This window comes from Chionomys nivalis, chromosome 8 (genome assembly GCF_950005125.1).
Source record: "Chionomys nivalis chromosome 8, mChiNiv1.1, whole genome shotgun sequence".
NCBI classification, from domain to species: Eukaryota; Metazoa; Chordata; class Mammalia; order Rodentia; family Cricetidae; genus Chionomys; species Chionomys nivalis.
In genome coordinates, this window is record NC_080093.1 from 29878395 (window position 1) to 29896334 (window position 17940).

A 17940-nucleotide genomic window follows, 5' to 3' on the forward strand; every position below is an offset into this window, starting at 1 on the left:
GGAAGACACAATGGCTGACAGACTTTCAGTGTCTGTCAATTCCCGAGGAAGGTGTGAAATTAGCTAATCCTAATCTTAAATGTCTGCCTTCTCTAGCAAGGGCCGGCTGAGGAATGGAAGCCTCTTCCTCCCAGCTCTGAGAAGGTGTTATCCGTGGAAGCAAACCCGTGTCAGTCGGTGCTGCTCACCACATGATGATCTGGACGATTTTCATGGTTGCTTCATTCAACGCATTGAAGAAATCCACGAGAATCTGGCCCTTTTCTCCCATCTTTCCAATGACAAGTCCGAAGACGAGACAAAAGATTATCAAGCCAAGGACATTGATGCCATCTGAGTACTGGCCCACAATTTTGTATTCCTTTGTCTGGTTCTGTGGATCAAAACAATGAGAATCCACTGAAACATTCTGGGAACCAGAGGTATAATGACAACAAGGGAAGCCTACACATGAAACACTCCATCCCGACCACTGAAGTTTATGGAGTTGTTGTTTCTTTCTTTTTAACAAGCCCATCTGTGAACATGTCCTTTGAAAAATTCCAGTGCTGAATGTTGTGAATTTTTATGAATTTTAGGATCAGGGCATTTTCCAGGGCTAACCACCAACTACATCTGGAGACTTCTTTTTAAAAGGTAGAAATTAATAATGCAAGAACTACATGGTGTTTACCAGCATGAACATTTGGAGGACGTTATACCATCTGCTCCTTCCTGAGAACGAAGCCGAGGGACATTCATCACTGCCTTCAGTCTGAGGTGACTGGTGGGATTTTAAAGACATAAAAACTCTAGCCAGACGTTTGATGCTATGAATCACTTCTTTATTCTGAGCAAAAGATAGCATGCGGTTTACTAACAGAACATAATCTGTGTGGTGCAGAGCAGGACTATAAAGAATTGTGCTGATGAGCCACCGGGGTACCTGTTATTTCTTATTCACGACAGAACAAATGTTTATGGTGCCGCTAGAGTGTTCCGACAGCACAGGCTACAGCGCAAGGTCTTAAAATGTCGCTGGAGACACAGGATGAGCTGTGAGAAACCTGAGCCAATACTGAGATGGTGTTAGTATCTTAACCGCACAGCCATAGTATGAGTTACAAGAGTCACACAGAAACTAGGACATGGATGCTGTCTGTGAGGTTAGGGAAAGTTAGGTGAGGCATGGGTACCTGTCTTAGTTAGGGTTTCTATTACCGTGAAGAAACATTATGACCACCACAGATGTCTTATGAAAGAAAGCACTTCACTGAGGTGGCAGCTCACAGATTCAGAGGTTTCATCCATTATCGTCATGGTGGGACATGGAGGTGTGCAGGCAGACATGGTGCTGGAGCTGAGAGTCCTACATCTTGATTGACAAGCACATGAACTGAGTCACTGGGTGTGGCTTGCGCATATATGAGACTTCAAAGCCCGCCCCAACAGTGACTCACTTCCTCCAACAAGGCCACACCCACTGAAACAAAGCCACACCTCCTAATAGTGCCACTCTCTTTGTGGGCCATTTTCTTCCAAGCCACCACAGTACTTAAGAGACAGAGCATAGTCAGGTAAGATGCATGCCATAGGCCAAAGGTGTGATGCCCTGGGCTTCTGTAGCCTGCTCCAATAATGCTCCCTCATCAGCACCCTGGTTTCTCTGATGATGACATTGATCACTCATTGCCCGGGGATGTGACAAATCTGTCACATGTCACATGATATCTGTTCTTCCACTATCCTCTTAATGTGCACCAGCAACTCCAATATTGAGGGTGCTCAGAAAACTGTGAAATCTTATCAAAAGTCAGGAATAAGGAGCAAGCAAAGGATGGATCTACACAGAAGAGGCCCCACCCTCACCGTGGGAGGCAAGTAGAAGCCGGGCTACAGTTAGGAGAAATGAAGGCTTTTTGCCGTAGAAAGCAGGAAGTCAACAATGGCTTACTGAATTTGAATTTATTTATTCACTTAGTTGTTTCTTGTGTGTGTGTGTGTGTGTATGTGTGTGTATGTGCGTGCACACACATGCGTGAATGTGTGTGTGTTTATGCTATGTATGTGGGGGTTCCCATGGAGTCTAGAAGAGGGTATCAGATCCCCTGGAGCTGGAGTACAGATAGTTCTGAGATACCCAATGTAGGTGCTGGGAACTGAACCCAGGTCCTCTGGAAGAGCAGCAAGTGCTTTTAACCATTGAATTATCTCTCCAGGCCCCTACTTATTTATTTAGACAGGGACTCACTCAGTAGCCCAGAGTGATCCTTAACCTCTTGAGTTCTAGGCTTATAAGCATGCACCATCATATCCAGCTTCAATTTAACTACTAAGTTGCCTAAATAGTCTTCCCCTTAAATCCCCCTCCTCCCCTCCCCACTTCTTTCTTCCACTTTAAACCCAGAACAAATACTTTCTTTGGGCTACTATGAAGTCTACTATACTTCAGCAGTCTCCTATGGGGCTACAAAGTGTCTCTTCAGGCCCACAAATTGATCCCCCAATCCTGAAACCTCAATAACTCTCAAAGCCTAGTGATTGTCTTGATAACTTTATGGTCTACTCTGATGACGAAATCTATTCTGAATGGAGATGAGGCTACTGTGTTTCTTTCATGGCAGAACAGGCATGAGTTGGTTGCACTCTGGAGTGGGGCTGGATCCCATGTAGAGAACCTGGCACACATGCCATGAGGTTCTTCTGAATTTCAAGATGGTATGGACTCAGATTCACATACAGGGGAGAGATTGAGACAAGGAACCAGGGGCCTGTATTCTATGTTCAATAGCCTTGCAAACCTAAAACAGACCCCAAAGTGCCCAGCTGTAGGGAGTGGCCATGGTAAGGTGACAAGGGTCATCATCATCTCTGAATAAGTTGGTGCTTTTTATTCCTGGTAGTCATCTTCTATAAAGTCCACACAGTCACCATGTTAGTACTTCATGGAGAAATACAGGAGCCTTGTTACATTGTTTATACCAAGCAGTTAGCGCATGACTGTTTAATGTGCATTTCTGTTTAGAGATGTCTGGTTTTCTATATGTTGATTCATTAGCATGGAATTCACAGCTAACAGGACTGTACTCATGCCTGAAGCTTCTATAGCACATATATTTTCTCTGCAGAGGGCATCGCCATGTTCTTGTACTTAGAAACATTATGGAGCATTTTATTACTTTGCTTCTGTCAATTTTATATAGTAAAATCAACAACTAATCAATACGTATATGAAAACTGAGCAATATCTTTCATCATCAGGGAAATACAAATTAAAAGTACACCGAGAGTCCATCCTACCCCAGTTATCATGGCTGCTGTTAAGGAAACAAGTGCTGGCAAGGACGCAGAGGCGTTGCAGATATAACCAACCACACCACTCCTGGACACACTCAGAGTCCCCACAGCACAGAAATACTGCATACTGATGTTTATTGCAGCACTGGTCACAATAGCAAAGATATGGCCTAGGCGCTCACTAACAGGTGAATGGAGAGAGGAAATCCATTACCATGTGGTGCATACACACCGTGGAGTTTCATTCATCCACAAAGATGAATGGAATTATGTCGTTTGCAGGAAGAAGTATAGAGGAGACTGAAGCTCTAATATTGTATGCTTTCTCTTCTACATGGACTCCAGATTGAAAAGTCTATAGGGCTGGGAAGCAGCTTAGTGGTCAAGTCGCACACACATGCAGAGAGTAGGTGGGGTTCTTACGGAGGACAGAACAGAGAAGATAATGGCGGTGATTGAACGAAGTGCAGGAGAAGTATGTGAATACCCATAGCTGCTACTATGCAAGGGGGGGAGCATGCACCCTGGGGAAACAGCATGAGGGCAGAATGTTTGGCACACAGGAGACCCAAGGTTCAATCCCCAGTATGCCTAACCACCCACACACTAAATAAAGAGTCAGCGAAAGAGATCCTCAGTGTAATACAGGACAAAGTAAAATAAATAAACAGACCACGAAATCTCCAGGAAAATGCATGGTAGGTAAATAAAAGTGGAATAAAACATACCAATGTGGATGTTTGTTTATTAAATGAAAACCAAAATGACAAGATATAGTAGCCTCATCCAACCTCAGTTCAAACTCAGGTACTGTGGGTAACGTAGTTTTGCACCACTCTTGGGGACTGCAAAAGGTTCGAGGGCTACAGATATATTAGGAGAAGAGGAAAACTCAGAAACATGGATTCTGTGCGTAATAAAACTCATTGTCTTAAAAAAAAAAAACTCAACGCCTTTTTTCTCCTGCCACTCAAGACTGGCACATGCATGCCGGGGAAGGGTAGGGCGGCAGATGGTACCTTAGATATTGTCGTCATGGCGGTGGTGACAGACACCTCTGTCACGTTCCCCCCAGGATCACTGACAGGCTTCACTTCTTCACGTGTGGTTTTGTACTGCACGTTGGAGAAAAGCAAGTGCACACAAAGTAAAACAACTTTTTTTTTTTTTTTTTTTTGCATTCAATTGGGGCTATGCCACAGGGATGTTATTTTGGCCAAATATCTGTCACCTAAGGGTTCTATTGATGGCACATCTGCTGCTTCTAGGTTTTGATGATCCTTCCCAGGAGGCGCTGGGACTAAAAATGGGATCTGAAAACCCAAATCCCAATAGAATGTTCTCCCCCTTTTATGATAGGGGAATGTGTGGAAAGAAATAGGAAGCAGGTTTTATCTGTAGGGACTTTCACAGATAGGGAGAGTCCTGTCAATCATTTTTGTTTTTATAAACTGATCATCTTTAATCTGGAAAAATAACCTTAGCACTTTGATAAAAATAGTCATGGTGACTAATAAGTTCCGAGAAAGGTGTAACTGGGTGGTTGTGTCCAAATCAACAGTTCCTCCAGGGCTGTGCTGTCAGTGAGATTCCTGTTGAATTTCTCCATTCAGCCAGCCCTGTTTTGGTTCTGTGAGGCTTCAATCATCGTGGACTGTGAAAAAGCTACTATATAAGAAGAACTGTCCCGCAGGCAGAATCTCTGCCAACTCCGAACCCTCCGAACGACCCCAGGAGCTGAGCTGCAAAGACACCCCTTAAACAGAGGTGGTTCTGTTCCTGATGGGGACTGCAGGATAGCAATGCAATTGCCACTTTTGTTGGTATATATAGAGGTCTCTGTTCATGTAATTTATGTAAATGAATACAGCAGTTTGTGATCGACTCAGCTGTCTTTAGGAGCCCAGATAAACAGAAAGGGATTTTCAGTGGGTGAAGACAGTGGTAAACATTCATGAGGAAAAAAAAACCTCTAAAACACCATTGACTTTGCTGCAGAACTCCAGCAACAGACACCTAATGATGTTAAGAAAAAGTCCCAGTTCTGGGTGGACTGGCCAACATGGTGTGGGTTAGATAGACACCGATGGTCACCATGCCAAGGATGGAAAGTAGAGGTGGACAGCTCTTCTGTCCACTGCACTGCATCTGCAGGAAGTCCAAGTTCTTCACAAATATAACATGGCTTTCCAAAATACAGACAAATAAAATAGACCGTGTCAGCAAGCGCTTGCTTTTCTCTATGTGAGAGGAAGAGCTGTCAATCATGACATGTATTTGACATGATCCTAAAGACAGGAGTCATCTGAAATCCCATCACCCACAGGTGAGCTTTCTGCTCTCAAATTTGATGGGCTAATTTCATTTCTTGTGTCGTTGGAGAAAATGAAGTCTCAGTGGGTCATGGGGACAGAGGGGTAACTCAAAAACAAACCCATGGATGTTACCTGCTGAAAACAGGCTTGAACCAGGTTCTCAGGGAACATGTTCCTGTTGGAGACACGGAGAACACGATTACATCAGGGAAACAGATATTTTTGGTCGATGAACTGTATGTCAACAGAATTGAGAATAGCATAGGCTGGATATTCCGGTTTCTCTCCTGGGCTCTGCTTTGCAGGGTGCCCCCTTGCTGAGTTTCTCCTAGCCAACCACCACTGAACAGATTCTTTAAGTGACACCCTTGCTGTTCTTGGGGAAATGCTGTACAGGTAGATAGATACAGAGCTAAGGCAGCTGTTTGATTTTCAGTATCTTTCCATTTTTATAACAATCTGTTGTATTTACCAGTTGCAAATTCTGTCATAATTACTGAATTAATACATAAACCAATGAAATATGGGTGTGAAAAAACCTGTATGGATCCTATAAACAGCTGTTTCATGCCTTGGAGACTCAGGAAATCCAAGTGATTATTTTCTCAGATGAGTTAGGCATGGTAGGACAGTTGAAACATAAAGAGAAAACTAAGGACTTAAGTACTTGGCTTTCTTGGCAATTTATCATGATTTGGTTGTTCCACTCTATGAACAGAACCTAGTGATTCTAACAATGGCTTTATAAGTTAGCAAATTCAGCAGAAATCATATGAAATTACAGTAAATGGTCACAAGTAGAGACAATCATGGTCCTACATCGTTAAACTGCTCAACATGGACATATTCTGTAACTTCTACATTTGTTCTGCTTGAGTTGGTACTTTCAATTCATTAGTTTGTTTGTGGCACTGACCATTTTAGAAAAGAGAGTTTCTCTGTGCAATTAAAACCACGAATTTCTCCAAGTAACCCCCAGAACTGACCATCCAGTTCTTCCCAGCATCTTTATGTAACAAGGATATTTCCTGCATATCTGTCCATGCTAAGTCCTCAGACAGAGGCCCGTTCTGTCCATTGCTTTCTGAACCATGCTTGGCAAGTAGAAATTTACAGAAAAACAAAGATGCATATTAATTTAAAATTATTAAAAATGTTAAAATATTGAATTGGGGGATGGTTTAGTGGGTAAAGTACTTGCTGCGTGAGCATAAGGATCTGAGTTCAAATCCCCAGAACTCATGTAAAGCTTGGCACGGTAGTACATATTTATAATCTCAGTGCTTATACAGTAAAAATGGAGGCAGGTACAGGGGAATATGCAGAGGTTCAAGGGCCAGCTGTCCTAGCACATACAGCACAGAAGTCAACAAAAAGACCCTCACTCAAATAAGGCAGAAGGAGAGGGTCAACCATTGATGTTGTCTTCTGACCTCCACATATGTGCACCATTTAATATACACCTAAAAATGTTAAGACATCAGAGCATTCAATCACTCATAGGGCCTTGTGCGACTATACAGATGACCCACCGAGGAAATCACCCGCTGGCAAGACTCACCTGATCAGGTCCAACATGGCGTCCACTGTGCTGACTTCAGCGCTTTCGCCTGTCCTGTCGATTTCACTCACTTTTTGAGTGACACCAGGCTTGATGCTCACAACCAGCACAATACCTATAGCCAAGGACAGTATTCAAACAGAATTAAAACCTTCCAGGGCAGCTGGTATCCTGGGGCGGCCCTTAGAGAACCAGGTGACATGGTGGTGGTCAAGGCAATACTGTGACATGGAGGGTCCCAAGTTCCCAAGGAAATGCTAAGCCCTAATTACCACTCCCCTACCCCAGAAGCCAGTGAGTGCATGCAGAAAAATGTCTTCTTGAACTACTTTTGGATACACTAGGTCCAGCCTTCCTTCTGTTCTTCAGTCTATGCTATCAGCCACAGAAGGCTTGGAAGCAAAGGCACACCATTTGTTTGATGTCTTTCTGTTATTTCTACCTGCAGATACACGGCAATCTTTCTGGAACTGTCTTCTAGTAATGTTCTATTACTTCTAGTAATGATAATTATCTGGCTTAAAATTATATAGACTCTTGGCCTTACTTCTTTCTCCCCAGTGATACTGACTGAGCACAGAAATGTCACTTCCTCTCTGTTTTTACAAGAGACTTTGATACCCAGAACCACAGTAAAAAATTCTGTCTGCAGTACACTTTGTTTACAGAAAAGGTGTTATGCAGGCTTGAAGGCAGCCACAGCCCAGGATAATTTTATACAATATTGATTTCTGGCTAAAATGTGCACTTTAAGAAGCCAAATTACTTTGAACACAAAGTTACAAATACATAGGTGGTGTAGGAGGGTCTTCTTTCTATGTGCTGTTTTCATTGGTCAAATAAAGAAACTGCTTAGGCCTTTTGATAGGGCAGAACTTAGATAGGTGGAGTAGACAGAACAGAATGCTAGGAGGAAGAAGGCAGTGTGGCAGATGCCATGGCTCTCCTCTCCGAGACGGACACTGGTTAGACTCATAAGGGTAAGCCACAGTCAAGTGGCAATACAGATTAATTAGAAATGGGTTAGATCAATATGTGAGAGTTAGCCAATAAGGGGCTGGAGATAATGGGCCTGACAGTAATTTAATTAATACAATTTGGTGTGGTTATTTCGGGTATAAACTAGCCGGGCAGCAGGGACGCAGCCTGCCACTTTTTTTACTACACACAGGAGGAAGAGGGAGTCAGAAAGAAGCATCACCGAGGATCACAGCAATGAGGGTGGTGCAGAAGTAATACACGACAGCACGCAGGCCAATCTTTCCAGATACATTGGAATCCAGGGCAGCGACACCTAGAGGGAGAAGGAGAAAGGTCACGCTACAGCTAAAAGGTGGATTTCCAGCACTAGGGCCTCAGTAGAGCAGTGGTGTGCACCTCACAGTTTATAAGACATAGCAAATGCAGAATTCAGGAGTGGAAGCCATGGGCGGGGCACAGACTCCCTACACTGCCCACTTCCATGGCCATGGCCTCTGGTTTTCTTGGGGTTGGTCATAAAATAGAAGAAGATCCCTTCTGTAGGTGACATATGGACACTGTCAGAACACATATGTAATATCACTGAATAGCAGAGATAAGCTCCCGCTGAAATTCAGTATTGAGGAACCATTTATCTTGAACCAAGTTAATGATTTTATTGTAAGTGACACCAGGCAAATCAATCACAGTTCCACTGATCTCTCTGTCTTTTCTGTCAGAAGGCTCAAACTAAGAAGATAATATTTGTCTATAATTATTAAAGCAATAGATATTAATCTTCCCTGCCCACAAACACACTTCATCTCACCAACCATATTTAACATTCTACTAAATCTTCTTCTCAGTTTTGTGAACATAGATAATTTTATAGTTAACATAAAAGTATTAGTCTTGGGGGCTGGAGAGATGGCTCAGAGGTTAAGAGCACTGACTGCTCTTCCAGAGGTCCTGAGTTCAATTTCCAGCAACCACATAGTGGTTCACAACCATCTGTAATGAGATCTAGTGCCCTCTTCTGGCATGTGGGCATACATGGAGGCTAAACACTGTGTACATAATAAATAAATAAATCTTTTTTTAAAAAAAGTATTAGTCTTCACTGTCTAAAGGTAATTTTAATTCATACATAATCGTCTTGACATGTGGTTGGATTATAATGTGCTTTTTGGTCCCTTGTTGTTGGATCTTCAGATTGTCTCTGAACTTAATACAATCATAAACTATGGTAATTTAATTATCTACCCTAGTATATGTCCCAGCTCTTTTCATAACTTCCAAAATTATTCCTAGGTGAACAAATGTACTATACATGTTTGCTACTATGAGATACCTCAAAAATATAAGACTGGAAGGACATGAATAATTTCCATGGTGCTGAGAAGTCAAGAGACATGATGGCCACATTGTTAGGTCTACTTTCAACTAGTCTTAGCTACCAATAAATGACTGAATGTTGCCTAGGCCTGAGAGGTTTGTCTGAAGGGATGGCTGTGTTACAGGCAGGGGGCATCTGTCTCTGCTAGAAGCATTTTCCCTAGGGATGCTTGTACAAGTCGAGTCGACTGATGTTCTCTTAGTTTCTGGGAGAGAGACAGGACAGCTTGAGAAACTTTGCAGCAGGCTGTCACTTAGAGATTTCAAATTCTACACTGCCTGATTTCCAAGCTGAAAATCCTATTTTAAGCCAAAGTGTCACCATAGAGAATGATTTTTCATTTTAACATGAGATGTCCCACCATTCTGTGCAAAACCTGGGGTTCAGGGCAGCAGGGGGAAGGGAAGAGGTTGTCACTAGACAATGCCAACGGGAAGCCATTGGAGCTGAAGGGCTAGCAGCATGCACAGGTGACTGTCAGGGGCATTCCTCACACCATAAAATCCTATCCATCTTCTGAAGTGACTGGAGGACTGCGCTCCTCATAGCTCCTGGTGCACGTCTGAAGGACAGGAGAACTCTAGGAGAATGTCATTGCTGTTGGAGCAGTGTCACTTCTCATCCTAAACACTGTTCTTTGACCTGTGAACTGCCTGTCTGGAAGGCAGTATTTGGAGAGACGGTCTCTGGCCTTCAGTACTCACCCAAGATATTGTTAAGCGTCCATTTACCAACTTCCAGGACAAGTTTGAAGTCTAGCCTTTTCTTTCTTTCTTTCTTTCTTTCTTTCTTTCTTTCTTTCTTTCTTTCTTTCTTTTTTTGGTGGGAAAAAAATAGAGTTTGGTGTGCTGAGGAGAACTTATTTTCCTGACAATAAGGCATTCAAAAGCAGCAGCTGCAATAGTAGAAACAACCAAAACACTCAAGAGAGCTGAAGGTCACAGTTCAAAAATGAATGAGCTTGTCATTATGGAAGATGTCACATATACTTTACAAGAGTTTTGATGTAGTCATGCCTTAAGACTTGTTGTGTCCAAGGGACTGAGTTAATTATCATCAGGAAAATTTCCCCCCAAATTGTGCTGTGCTTAAATATACCTAAAATAAATAACTCTGATTCAGACTCTCCATGTTTGAAGCAGCATCAGCCACTGAGTTATACTGAGCCAAATTTCCTTCTTAGCCTCCTGGAACAGATACTCCCTGGACCGACTCTCCCTGGAACTGATTCTCCCTGGGCGGACACTCCCTGGACCTACTATTCATGGATTGACACTCCCAAGACTGACACTCCCTGGAACCTACTTTCCCTGGAAGAACACTCCCTGGAACGAACACTCTCTGGACCGACTCTTCCTGGACGGACATTCCCTGGACTGACACTCTGCTGGCCATGGTGTTTACAGAGACCCCCACATGGGTCAAGCTCATCTTTGGTTCCTCCCCCTTTCTCTCTGTTTCTTCTTCTCAGGTAATGAAATACATCTCACCACCATGAATTCAGTGCCTCAGCCTCAGCTTAAGGACTCAGCTGGCAACAAAAGGCTTCTAAAAACAGGATTCTCGGTGGAAATATCTTAAATCGACATATCTGAGTAGTGGCAGTACCTGTCTCAGGCTCACCCTCAGGAAGAGCTTTGTTCCCATTTTTCCCCCATCTGCCTTGGTCATTCATGCTTCCCAGCCAGACAAAACTTTTCCTAAAATCAACAATCATACTTCTCTATTTTATCTACTTTCTCTCCCATTGTATTCATAAAAATGAGAGGGAACCACAGCCCCCAAGCCCGGGCATTTGGAAGACTTACAATGTACCATGGTGAGAAGGTGTTGATGACTACCACAGAGAAGGATAATAGGGAAAACAGCTATATCCTCAAACTATTACAGAGACAAAGACAGAATTCAGTGATTATGAAACGTCTGTCTGGATAATCTAAGTACCCCATATCTGTGGAAGATGCTGATGATGGCAACTGACATTGTCTTGAGCCATGACTGCACATTGATCACAGATATCCTTTAATCCTCATTTTAATTCAGTGAGGTAGGCATTATTAGCCCATTTTTAGAGAGGATAAATCTTAGGCTCAGATGGGCTTTTGCTGCATGCCACCAAGCTGGGAAACGAAGCAGTGGAGCTAGGCTCTCAATGCAGGTTTGACCCCAAAGACCACATTCTCATGCACCATGCTCGACACATCAGCTTCCTCCGTGTGCCATGGAAATCCAAAGCACCCCTGCCCAGCAGGCCTTCCTGTGCTGTAGAAACTGTATTTACATCGTCCACTGAAGTAGCCTCAAGCTACATAGTGCTAGCAAGCATTTGCCAGGTGTCTAAGAGACTGAATTATTTTACTTAATTGAAATGAATCTCTATTCAAATAGCCACAAGTGACCATAGGGACAACACAGCACAGTCTCCACACCTTTCAGGACTGTTCAGCATGAAGTGGGCACTCAACCATGTCAAGGGAACACACTTAGACTCAACGCCATTAAGGAAACTCCTTGAACTCTCTCCTCCTTCTCATCACAGAGGCAGGAGAGAGGATTACACGGTAAGTTGCATTCTCTTGCATGCGGTCCCCTGCTCCTTCCAGTCCTGAGCCTTATTCTTCGCTAGATCAGTGCAGTAAGTAAAGTACTCTGAATGTCTGTACTCCAGGCTTTCCATGTGACAGGAAGAGACACTTTTATAGGTTATCCCCTAGCTACTACAAGTCCACTGTGTCAGCTGAGCAGAGCGAAGGAGGCATACTCCTCAGAAAGCTCCTACACATGGTGGCTTGGTGCATTTCCCAGAGCGGCCAATGAGAATACTTGTCACCAAAAAAGAAGTCCACGAAGGAACATGTTTAACTTCTCAGTGTCCCTCAAGTTATTTGTTTGTTTCTTTGTGTTTCAAGACAGGGTAGCCCTAGTTGTCCTGGAACTTGCTCTGTAGCCCAGGCTGGCTTTGAACTCACAGAGATCTACTTACCTCTACCTCCCGAGTGCTGAGATTAAAGGCAGGTGCCACCACTGCTTGGTGCCTCGACTTTTTTTTCTTTACTGTGCACCCACTTCCTCAGAGTTGAGACATTTATTTTATAATTCTCACTTCCATGAAATTTATTTATTGATTATTGTTTAGACAGGCTAGCTAGATCTGTGGCACGTTAGAAAGTTCTCCATACTACTTAATAATGAGATACTTCATGAAGTCCTGGAGCAGGGTCCTCTCAGGAGCATGAGGTGTCACCAGGCAGAGGAGACCAGGGCAGACATGATGGAATCAGATGGAAAATGCCTAGAGCAAGACCGCCATTCATAACCTGGGACACTTTTGAGGCGGGGCTGTGGCCTGGAAACAGGGAGAGAGCTCAGGGTTGTCCTTAGACATTCATGGCACCTGCTGGCTCTTTATTTCCCACGGGAGGAGGCTCTGAGGAGTGAGCGGGGATGCTGGCGCTGGGCCAGCGGGATAATCATCTGCACTTTTTATAACAACACTACAAAGGAAGCAGGGCGGGCTAAACAATAGCAGACTTTAAAAATAAATATCCGAGAGCCAGAGATGCCTCAGAGCGCTCTTTGATGAAGCTTCCGCCCACTCGAGCATGAAGTTTTCGTGACAATCTCTGTACCTTCCAGTCAAGGTGTCAAGACGAACTCTGACACTGGAGTCAGGCGTTTGCTAGGGCTCCGGAGATCTGAGTGGACATAACATCCAAGCTCAGGGTGACACAGGAGTTAAACCACCGCATGGGTGACTCCAGCTTTGTCACCAGCAGAGAAGTCAGTTGCGCAAAGAGAAAAAGAAGCCTGGGTTTTATTCCCAAACTCGATTTACTCATGGACACGGTCATCTTTAAAAGCCTGCGCATCTCCTTCAGGTTGGTTGCAAGGAGCAAGCTGAACAACCTCAGCTTGCACAGCCTGTGAAGATCAGAGCTGCTGTCTACACCTATGGCATCGGTGGTCAGTGATGTGTGTCCCTGAGCAACAGAGCACACTTGATAAACATCCTCCTATCCATTTCCCCTCCCCCATCCTTCACTGTGCACAGCCATTCAGTAAAGCTTTTAAAGCGGCAAAAATTTCACACTCCAGTGTAATCCTCCAGGGGCACTGAGGATAAAATAATAAAGCCTTACGCTGGGGGATGAGACCCCACGGACATCTCTCCAGCCTGCATGTGTACCTGCTGGACACAGCACATCACCCAGCCCTCTTCTCTGTTGGACCAAGCTCCTCCTCAAAGCCCTTCCTCTCCAGCTGTTATTCCCCACTCCTCATCTGGCTTTTAAGTCCTTTCCTTGGGACAGTTGTCTGAGCACCAGGGGGCCATGTGTTCCGCTTATAAATAAGAATCAGTGAACTGATTAACATTTGCTGCGGCACAAATAGTAAAAACTAAGATACTAGGGTTCAAGCTGAAAGACCAGAGAAGCAAAGTAGCCAAGTCACTAGAGAGCTTTTGCCTCTACAAAACCTTCAGACTGAAAGAGGGCGAGTTCCTGTCTCATCTGGCCTTATATTCCCCTCTAGAGCTCGGCCTCTTTGGCTAACTAGTGTGGCCACTGGGATTAAAGGTGTGTGCCACCACTGCCTGCCTGACCTGTGTGGCTGACTAGTGTGGCTGCTTTGCAGTCTGATTTTCAGGCAAGCTTTATTTATTAAAACACAAAGTATCACTTTAATTTCACTAGACTGTAAGCCTCATAGTCCCCCGCCCCTCTCTCTCTCTCACACACACACACTATTTAGCATATTCATGTGTGGCTGTCTACCCCAGCCTTCTGGGAAGTAGAATGTTCTGTCCCAGGTTCTACCCTGTGATTTATGTGATCTCCGGGAAAGTGGCTTAATCTTGTTCCAACCTCTGGTTTCCTTATCTCTACAGATGGAGACAAGACCCCGCCCACTTGACTACTTCTTAGGGTTGCAACAAGGAGTAAACAAACATGTTACCATTTTTAAAACTGTGAAATGTTTTCTTTTCATTCTCCAGGGGAAAAACAAGGCGGGGCATAATCTCATTGTGTTAATCTAGGGTACTGGAAATCTCAGCTGTCAGGATGAATACTTCTGGAATGGCAAAGGCAGAGGGAACCTGCAGAATGTATTCTTCTGTCTGCATGCTTCACCTGTGGCATATGTGTTTCTTAAAGACACTCAAACTATTGTAGAGCTCCCTTTAAAAAGGGCTGTATCACAAGTCTACACTTCTCTGTGAGGTTAGCAAAATAAACTCGTCCTCAGGTAGATTATAGAAGAGTAACGTTGTAGTCGCTGTCATCTGGTCCAGGTTTTGCCTCAAAGTCGATGAAGAAACAGTGAGTGGGGCTGGGGAGATGGCTCAGTGGCTAAAGGGCTTGCTATCCAAGCACGAGGATTGGGGTTTGGATCCTCAGTACCTACAAGAAAAGCTGGGAGTGGTGGTAGCAGTTTTCAGCCCAGCACCATGAGGGGAAGACTGGGGGCCCAGGGAGCGTGCTAGCCAGCCAGCCTAGATAAAATGGCAAGTTCCTGGTTCAGTAGCAGACTCTGTTTCCAAAAACAAATGTAGAAGAATGATAGAGGAAGACATTGACCTGGGGGCTCCCCATATGCACAGGTGTGCACACCCCTATGACACCCCCCACTGACTGCAGTGCATGCATGCATGTGCACGGTTCTTTAGCTGTTTGGGTTTTTCCTGTATCACAGAATGTTGGAGCCATTGGTGTTTGGGGTCAGTTGTTCAGAAGATTCCACAAGCTCTTTGCAAGGCTTGTTATTCAATGAATGCATTCAATACAGTATAAAGCATTGGTTCTTAACCTGTGGGTCACGACCCCTTTGGGGACTGATTGAACAAGTTGCCTAAGACCATTGGAAAATAGATATCTGCATTATAATTCATAACCATAGCAAAATTGGAGTTATGAAATAGCAATGAAAATAACTTTATGGCTGGGGTCACCACAACACGAGGAACTATATTAAAGGGTCGCAGCGTTAGGAAGGTTGAGAACCACTGCTCTAGGGGATCTGAGCAACTCAACTGCTCTCTCCCAATGTCCACACGAATGTTTTCACAGCCACAGTTAGCACAGGGCTCAGGGAGATGATTTTTGTTTCATAACACAACTGTATTTGTCCTCCTGTGTAGATCCCAATTCTACACAATTGGTAGCTGAAGCTTCTAGGCAGAACTGGTGAATGTCACAGGCTGTGGACAGAGTCTTTTAATATTGGCTGTGTTTCTTGAATGACAGCTTTCACCCCTTCACACGTGTTTAACTGAATTCTGAAATCAACCATTGCAACTTCTGGTGCCAATTCAGAGAGACCTTCTGGAAACCTCTGACAGCTGACAAAAAGCACTAAGAGACAGTTTTTATAGTTGAGTACCGGTGATGTATCTGGGGTTCACTGTGAATGGCAGAATCAGTGTTGAGAGTCAGGCGGCGTGGCTCCCAGGTCTGGCTCTCCTGTTTAGTTGTGATAGGTTCTTCTCCATGAGGAGTGTTTTTAAGGTATCCATTTGCAAAGAATGACCCAGGTGAATGTCATTGTGTAATTCTCTTCCTGAGTGTGCAGGCTTGTCGGAGCCCTTGGTGAGTTGTATGAAGTCTTAGGTGCATCCTCCCATCTTACCCCCCCCCCCATCCCAAGTTTCTAGAACTCTGGTTGGTTGAAGTCTTACTTCTGAACTGAGATGCTTTGGCTTCTTCCATTCCCTTCTGTATTGAATTCCCTTCCCTTTTCTCTTTTGATTTCTATCCTTCCCTCAAAATTCCTTCTTATGTTGCCTTATTCCCACAAAACATTGCAATATTCTCTTTTTCATTAGGCTAGGCCTTAACTTTATAAATTGTGGATATACCACAGAGCCTGGCTCACTGAAGATGGAGTGAATTAATGATCTCCTAGGACCTATACTTTTAGAGTACTGGAGAGTCATTAAAATCTCTACACCCGCCCTTGGGGTGAGGGAGAGTTTCTTACAGTCAAGCGGAACCTCCTGGCACCAGTTCTAGCAGAAGGCATGCCCACTCGTGGTTGATACTCTGGGACTCCGTGTCTTTGGAAGAGGCTGAATTGGGGTCATTTTTCATTCTGTTTCTGTGCAGACAGCACATTCATGGGAAGGCTACTGCTTCTGCAGTTCCTTTGGGTGACGAGCATTATAGAACCAAGTTAATATAGTCCATCTGCCAGCTTCAGAGCTATGTCCCTGAGGGTCTCCAGAAGATGCCTAAGTTATCTTCATAAAGATACCCCACCTCATTTCCAATTCCCAAACAAGGCTTGGAGAAGGAAAGGGTGCACTTAAAATGCAGGATGAGCCCGCTGGTTCTAGATGCCACATCTTTGCCTTCTTAAACACAGGGCTCTCAGTCTCTAAACCATCTTGAAATGGTACTTTCATTTAAAAAAAAAAACTGAGTGGAATAATAAACTCCTGAAGTTTCAGGAGAACCATGCTTGCTTTCTTTCTGATATTCACATGCAAGCTGTCAGCCACCTGTGTTTACAAACAGGTGACTTCCAGCAGATACCAAGTTGTGCAATTAAGTGATACACGCATCTTCAAGTCTTCCTGTCCAGATGAGAATACCCATCTTAGTTCCATGGACAGGTGGGTGGCTGGAATTCCCCCTCTTAGAAGTGTGTTTATTTTCCTGTTAGTTTTCATGTAGTTGTGGTTAACAAGCATTTATTAATAAAACTGAATGATCCTGTCTGAGCGAGGTGCACAGCATGGCTCTTTTTTGCTGGGTATGGGACTGTTTTCGGCATACAGAAGACCATGAGTAAATGAATATGGATAGCCTTAAAAGAATGTAGACTTTGAATCTGCTTTAGTTTGGTGTGTGATGCTTGTTTAATTTCAATGTTTTTTTTAAATAGTAAAGCTTATATATAAGAATGTGTTCATCAGTCAAGATAACCTGATGAGTCGTGCAAGACTCAATGTAAAAAGGGAGACACTTCTGATGCTTCAAAACACTTCATTTTGTTCCTCTCCACTCTACATTCTACAGCACCTTCTGAAGACATTGATTAATTTTTTTTTCTATGCAGGGTCTTATGTAGCTCGAATTAGGTTCAAACTCACCATGTCACTATGCAGCCAAGGCTGGCCTTAAATTTCTGATCCTCCTGTCTCCACCTCCCACATGCTAGGATTACAGGCTTGAGTTACCACACCTGCCTTAAAACCATAAGGCCATGTAAGGCCTCAGTTTTTCTTGGTTAAGAAGTAAGAGGAAAACAGAGGTTTCCTTTTATGGTGTAAGGCAAACCTGAAACATTTTGCAACCCTAATGTAGGAGTTAGAGTAGCAATCACTTTCTAATCTGTGGCAATATTCTAATCTTCTGAATGCAAAGTCAGAATACCTTGGAGAATCTCTGCAGATACACGCCCAATCATTCAACCAGCGCTATCTTGGCACT

At 43.8% G+C, this 17940-nt stretch overlaps 1 protein-coding gene across 1 annotated transcript in view; it reads right to left on the minus strand.

The window, feature by feature from the left end:
- The window catches only part of Slc1a1 (solute carrier family 1 member 1), a 77472-nt gene that overhangs the window by 14719 nt on the left and 44813 nt on the right, over nucleotides 1-17940 (minus strand). The window contains exons 3-7 of the mRNA XM_057778813.1: nucleotides 8354-8446; nucleotides 7153-7267; nucleotides 5724-5766; nucleotides 4296-4391; nucleotides 189-373 (exon numbers count right to left, since the gene is read on the minus strand). Of these exons, the coding sequence (XP_057634796.1) occupies nucleotides 189-373; nucleotides 4296-4391; nucleotides 5724-5766; nucleotides 7153-7267; nucleotides 8354-8446 (532 nt within the window). The remainder of the gene's footprint in view (nucleotides 1-188; nucleotides 374-4295; nucleotides 4392-5723; nucleotides 5767-7152; nucleotides 7268-8353; nucleotides 8447-17940) is intronic.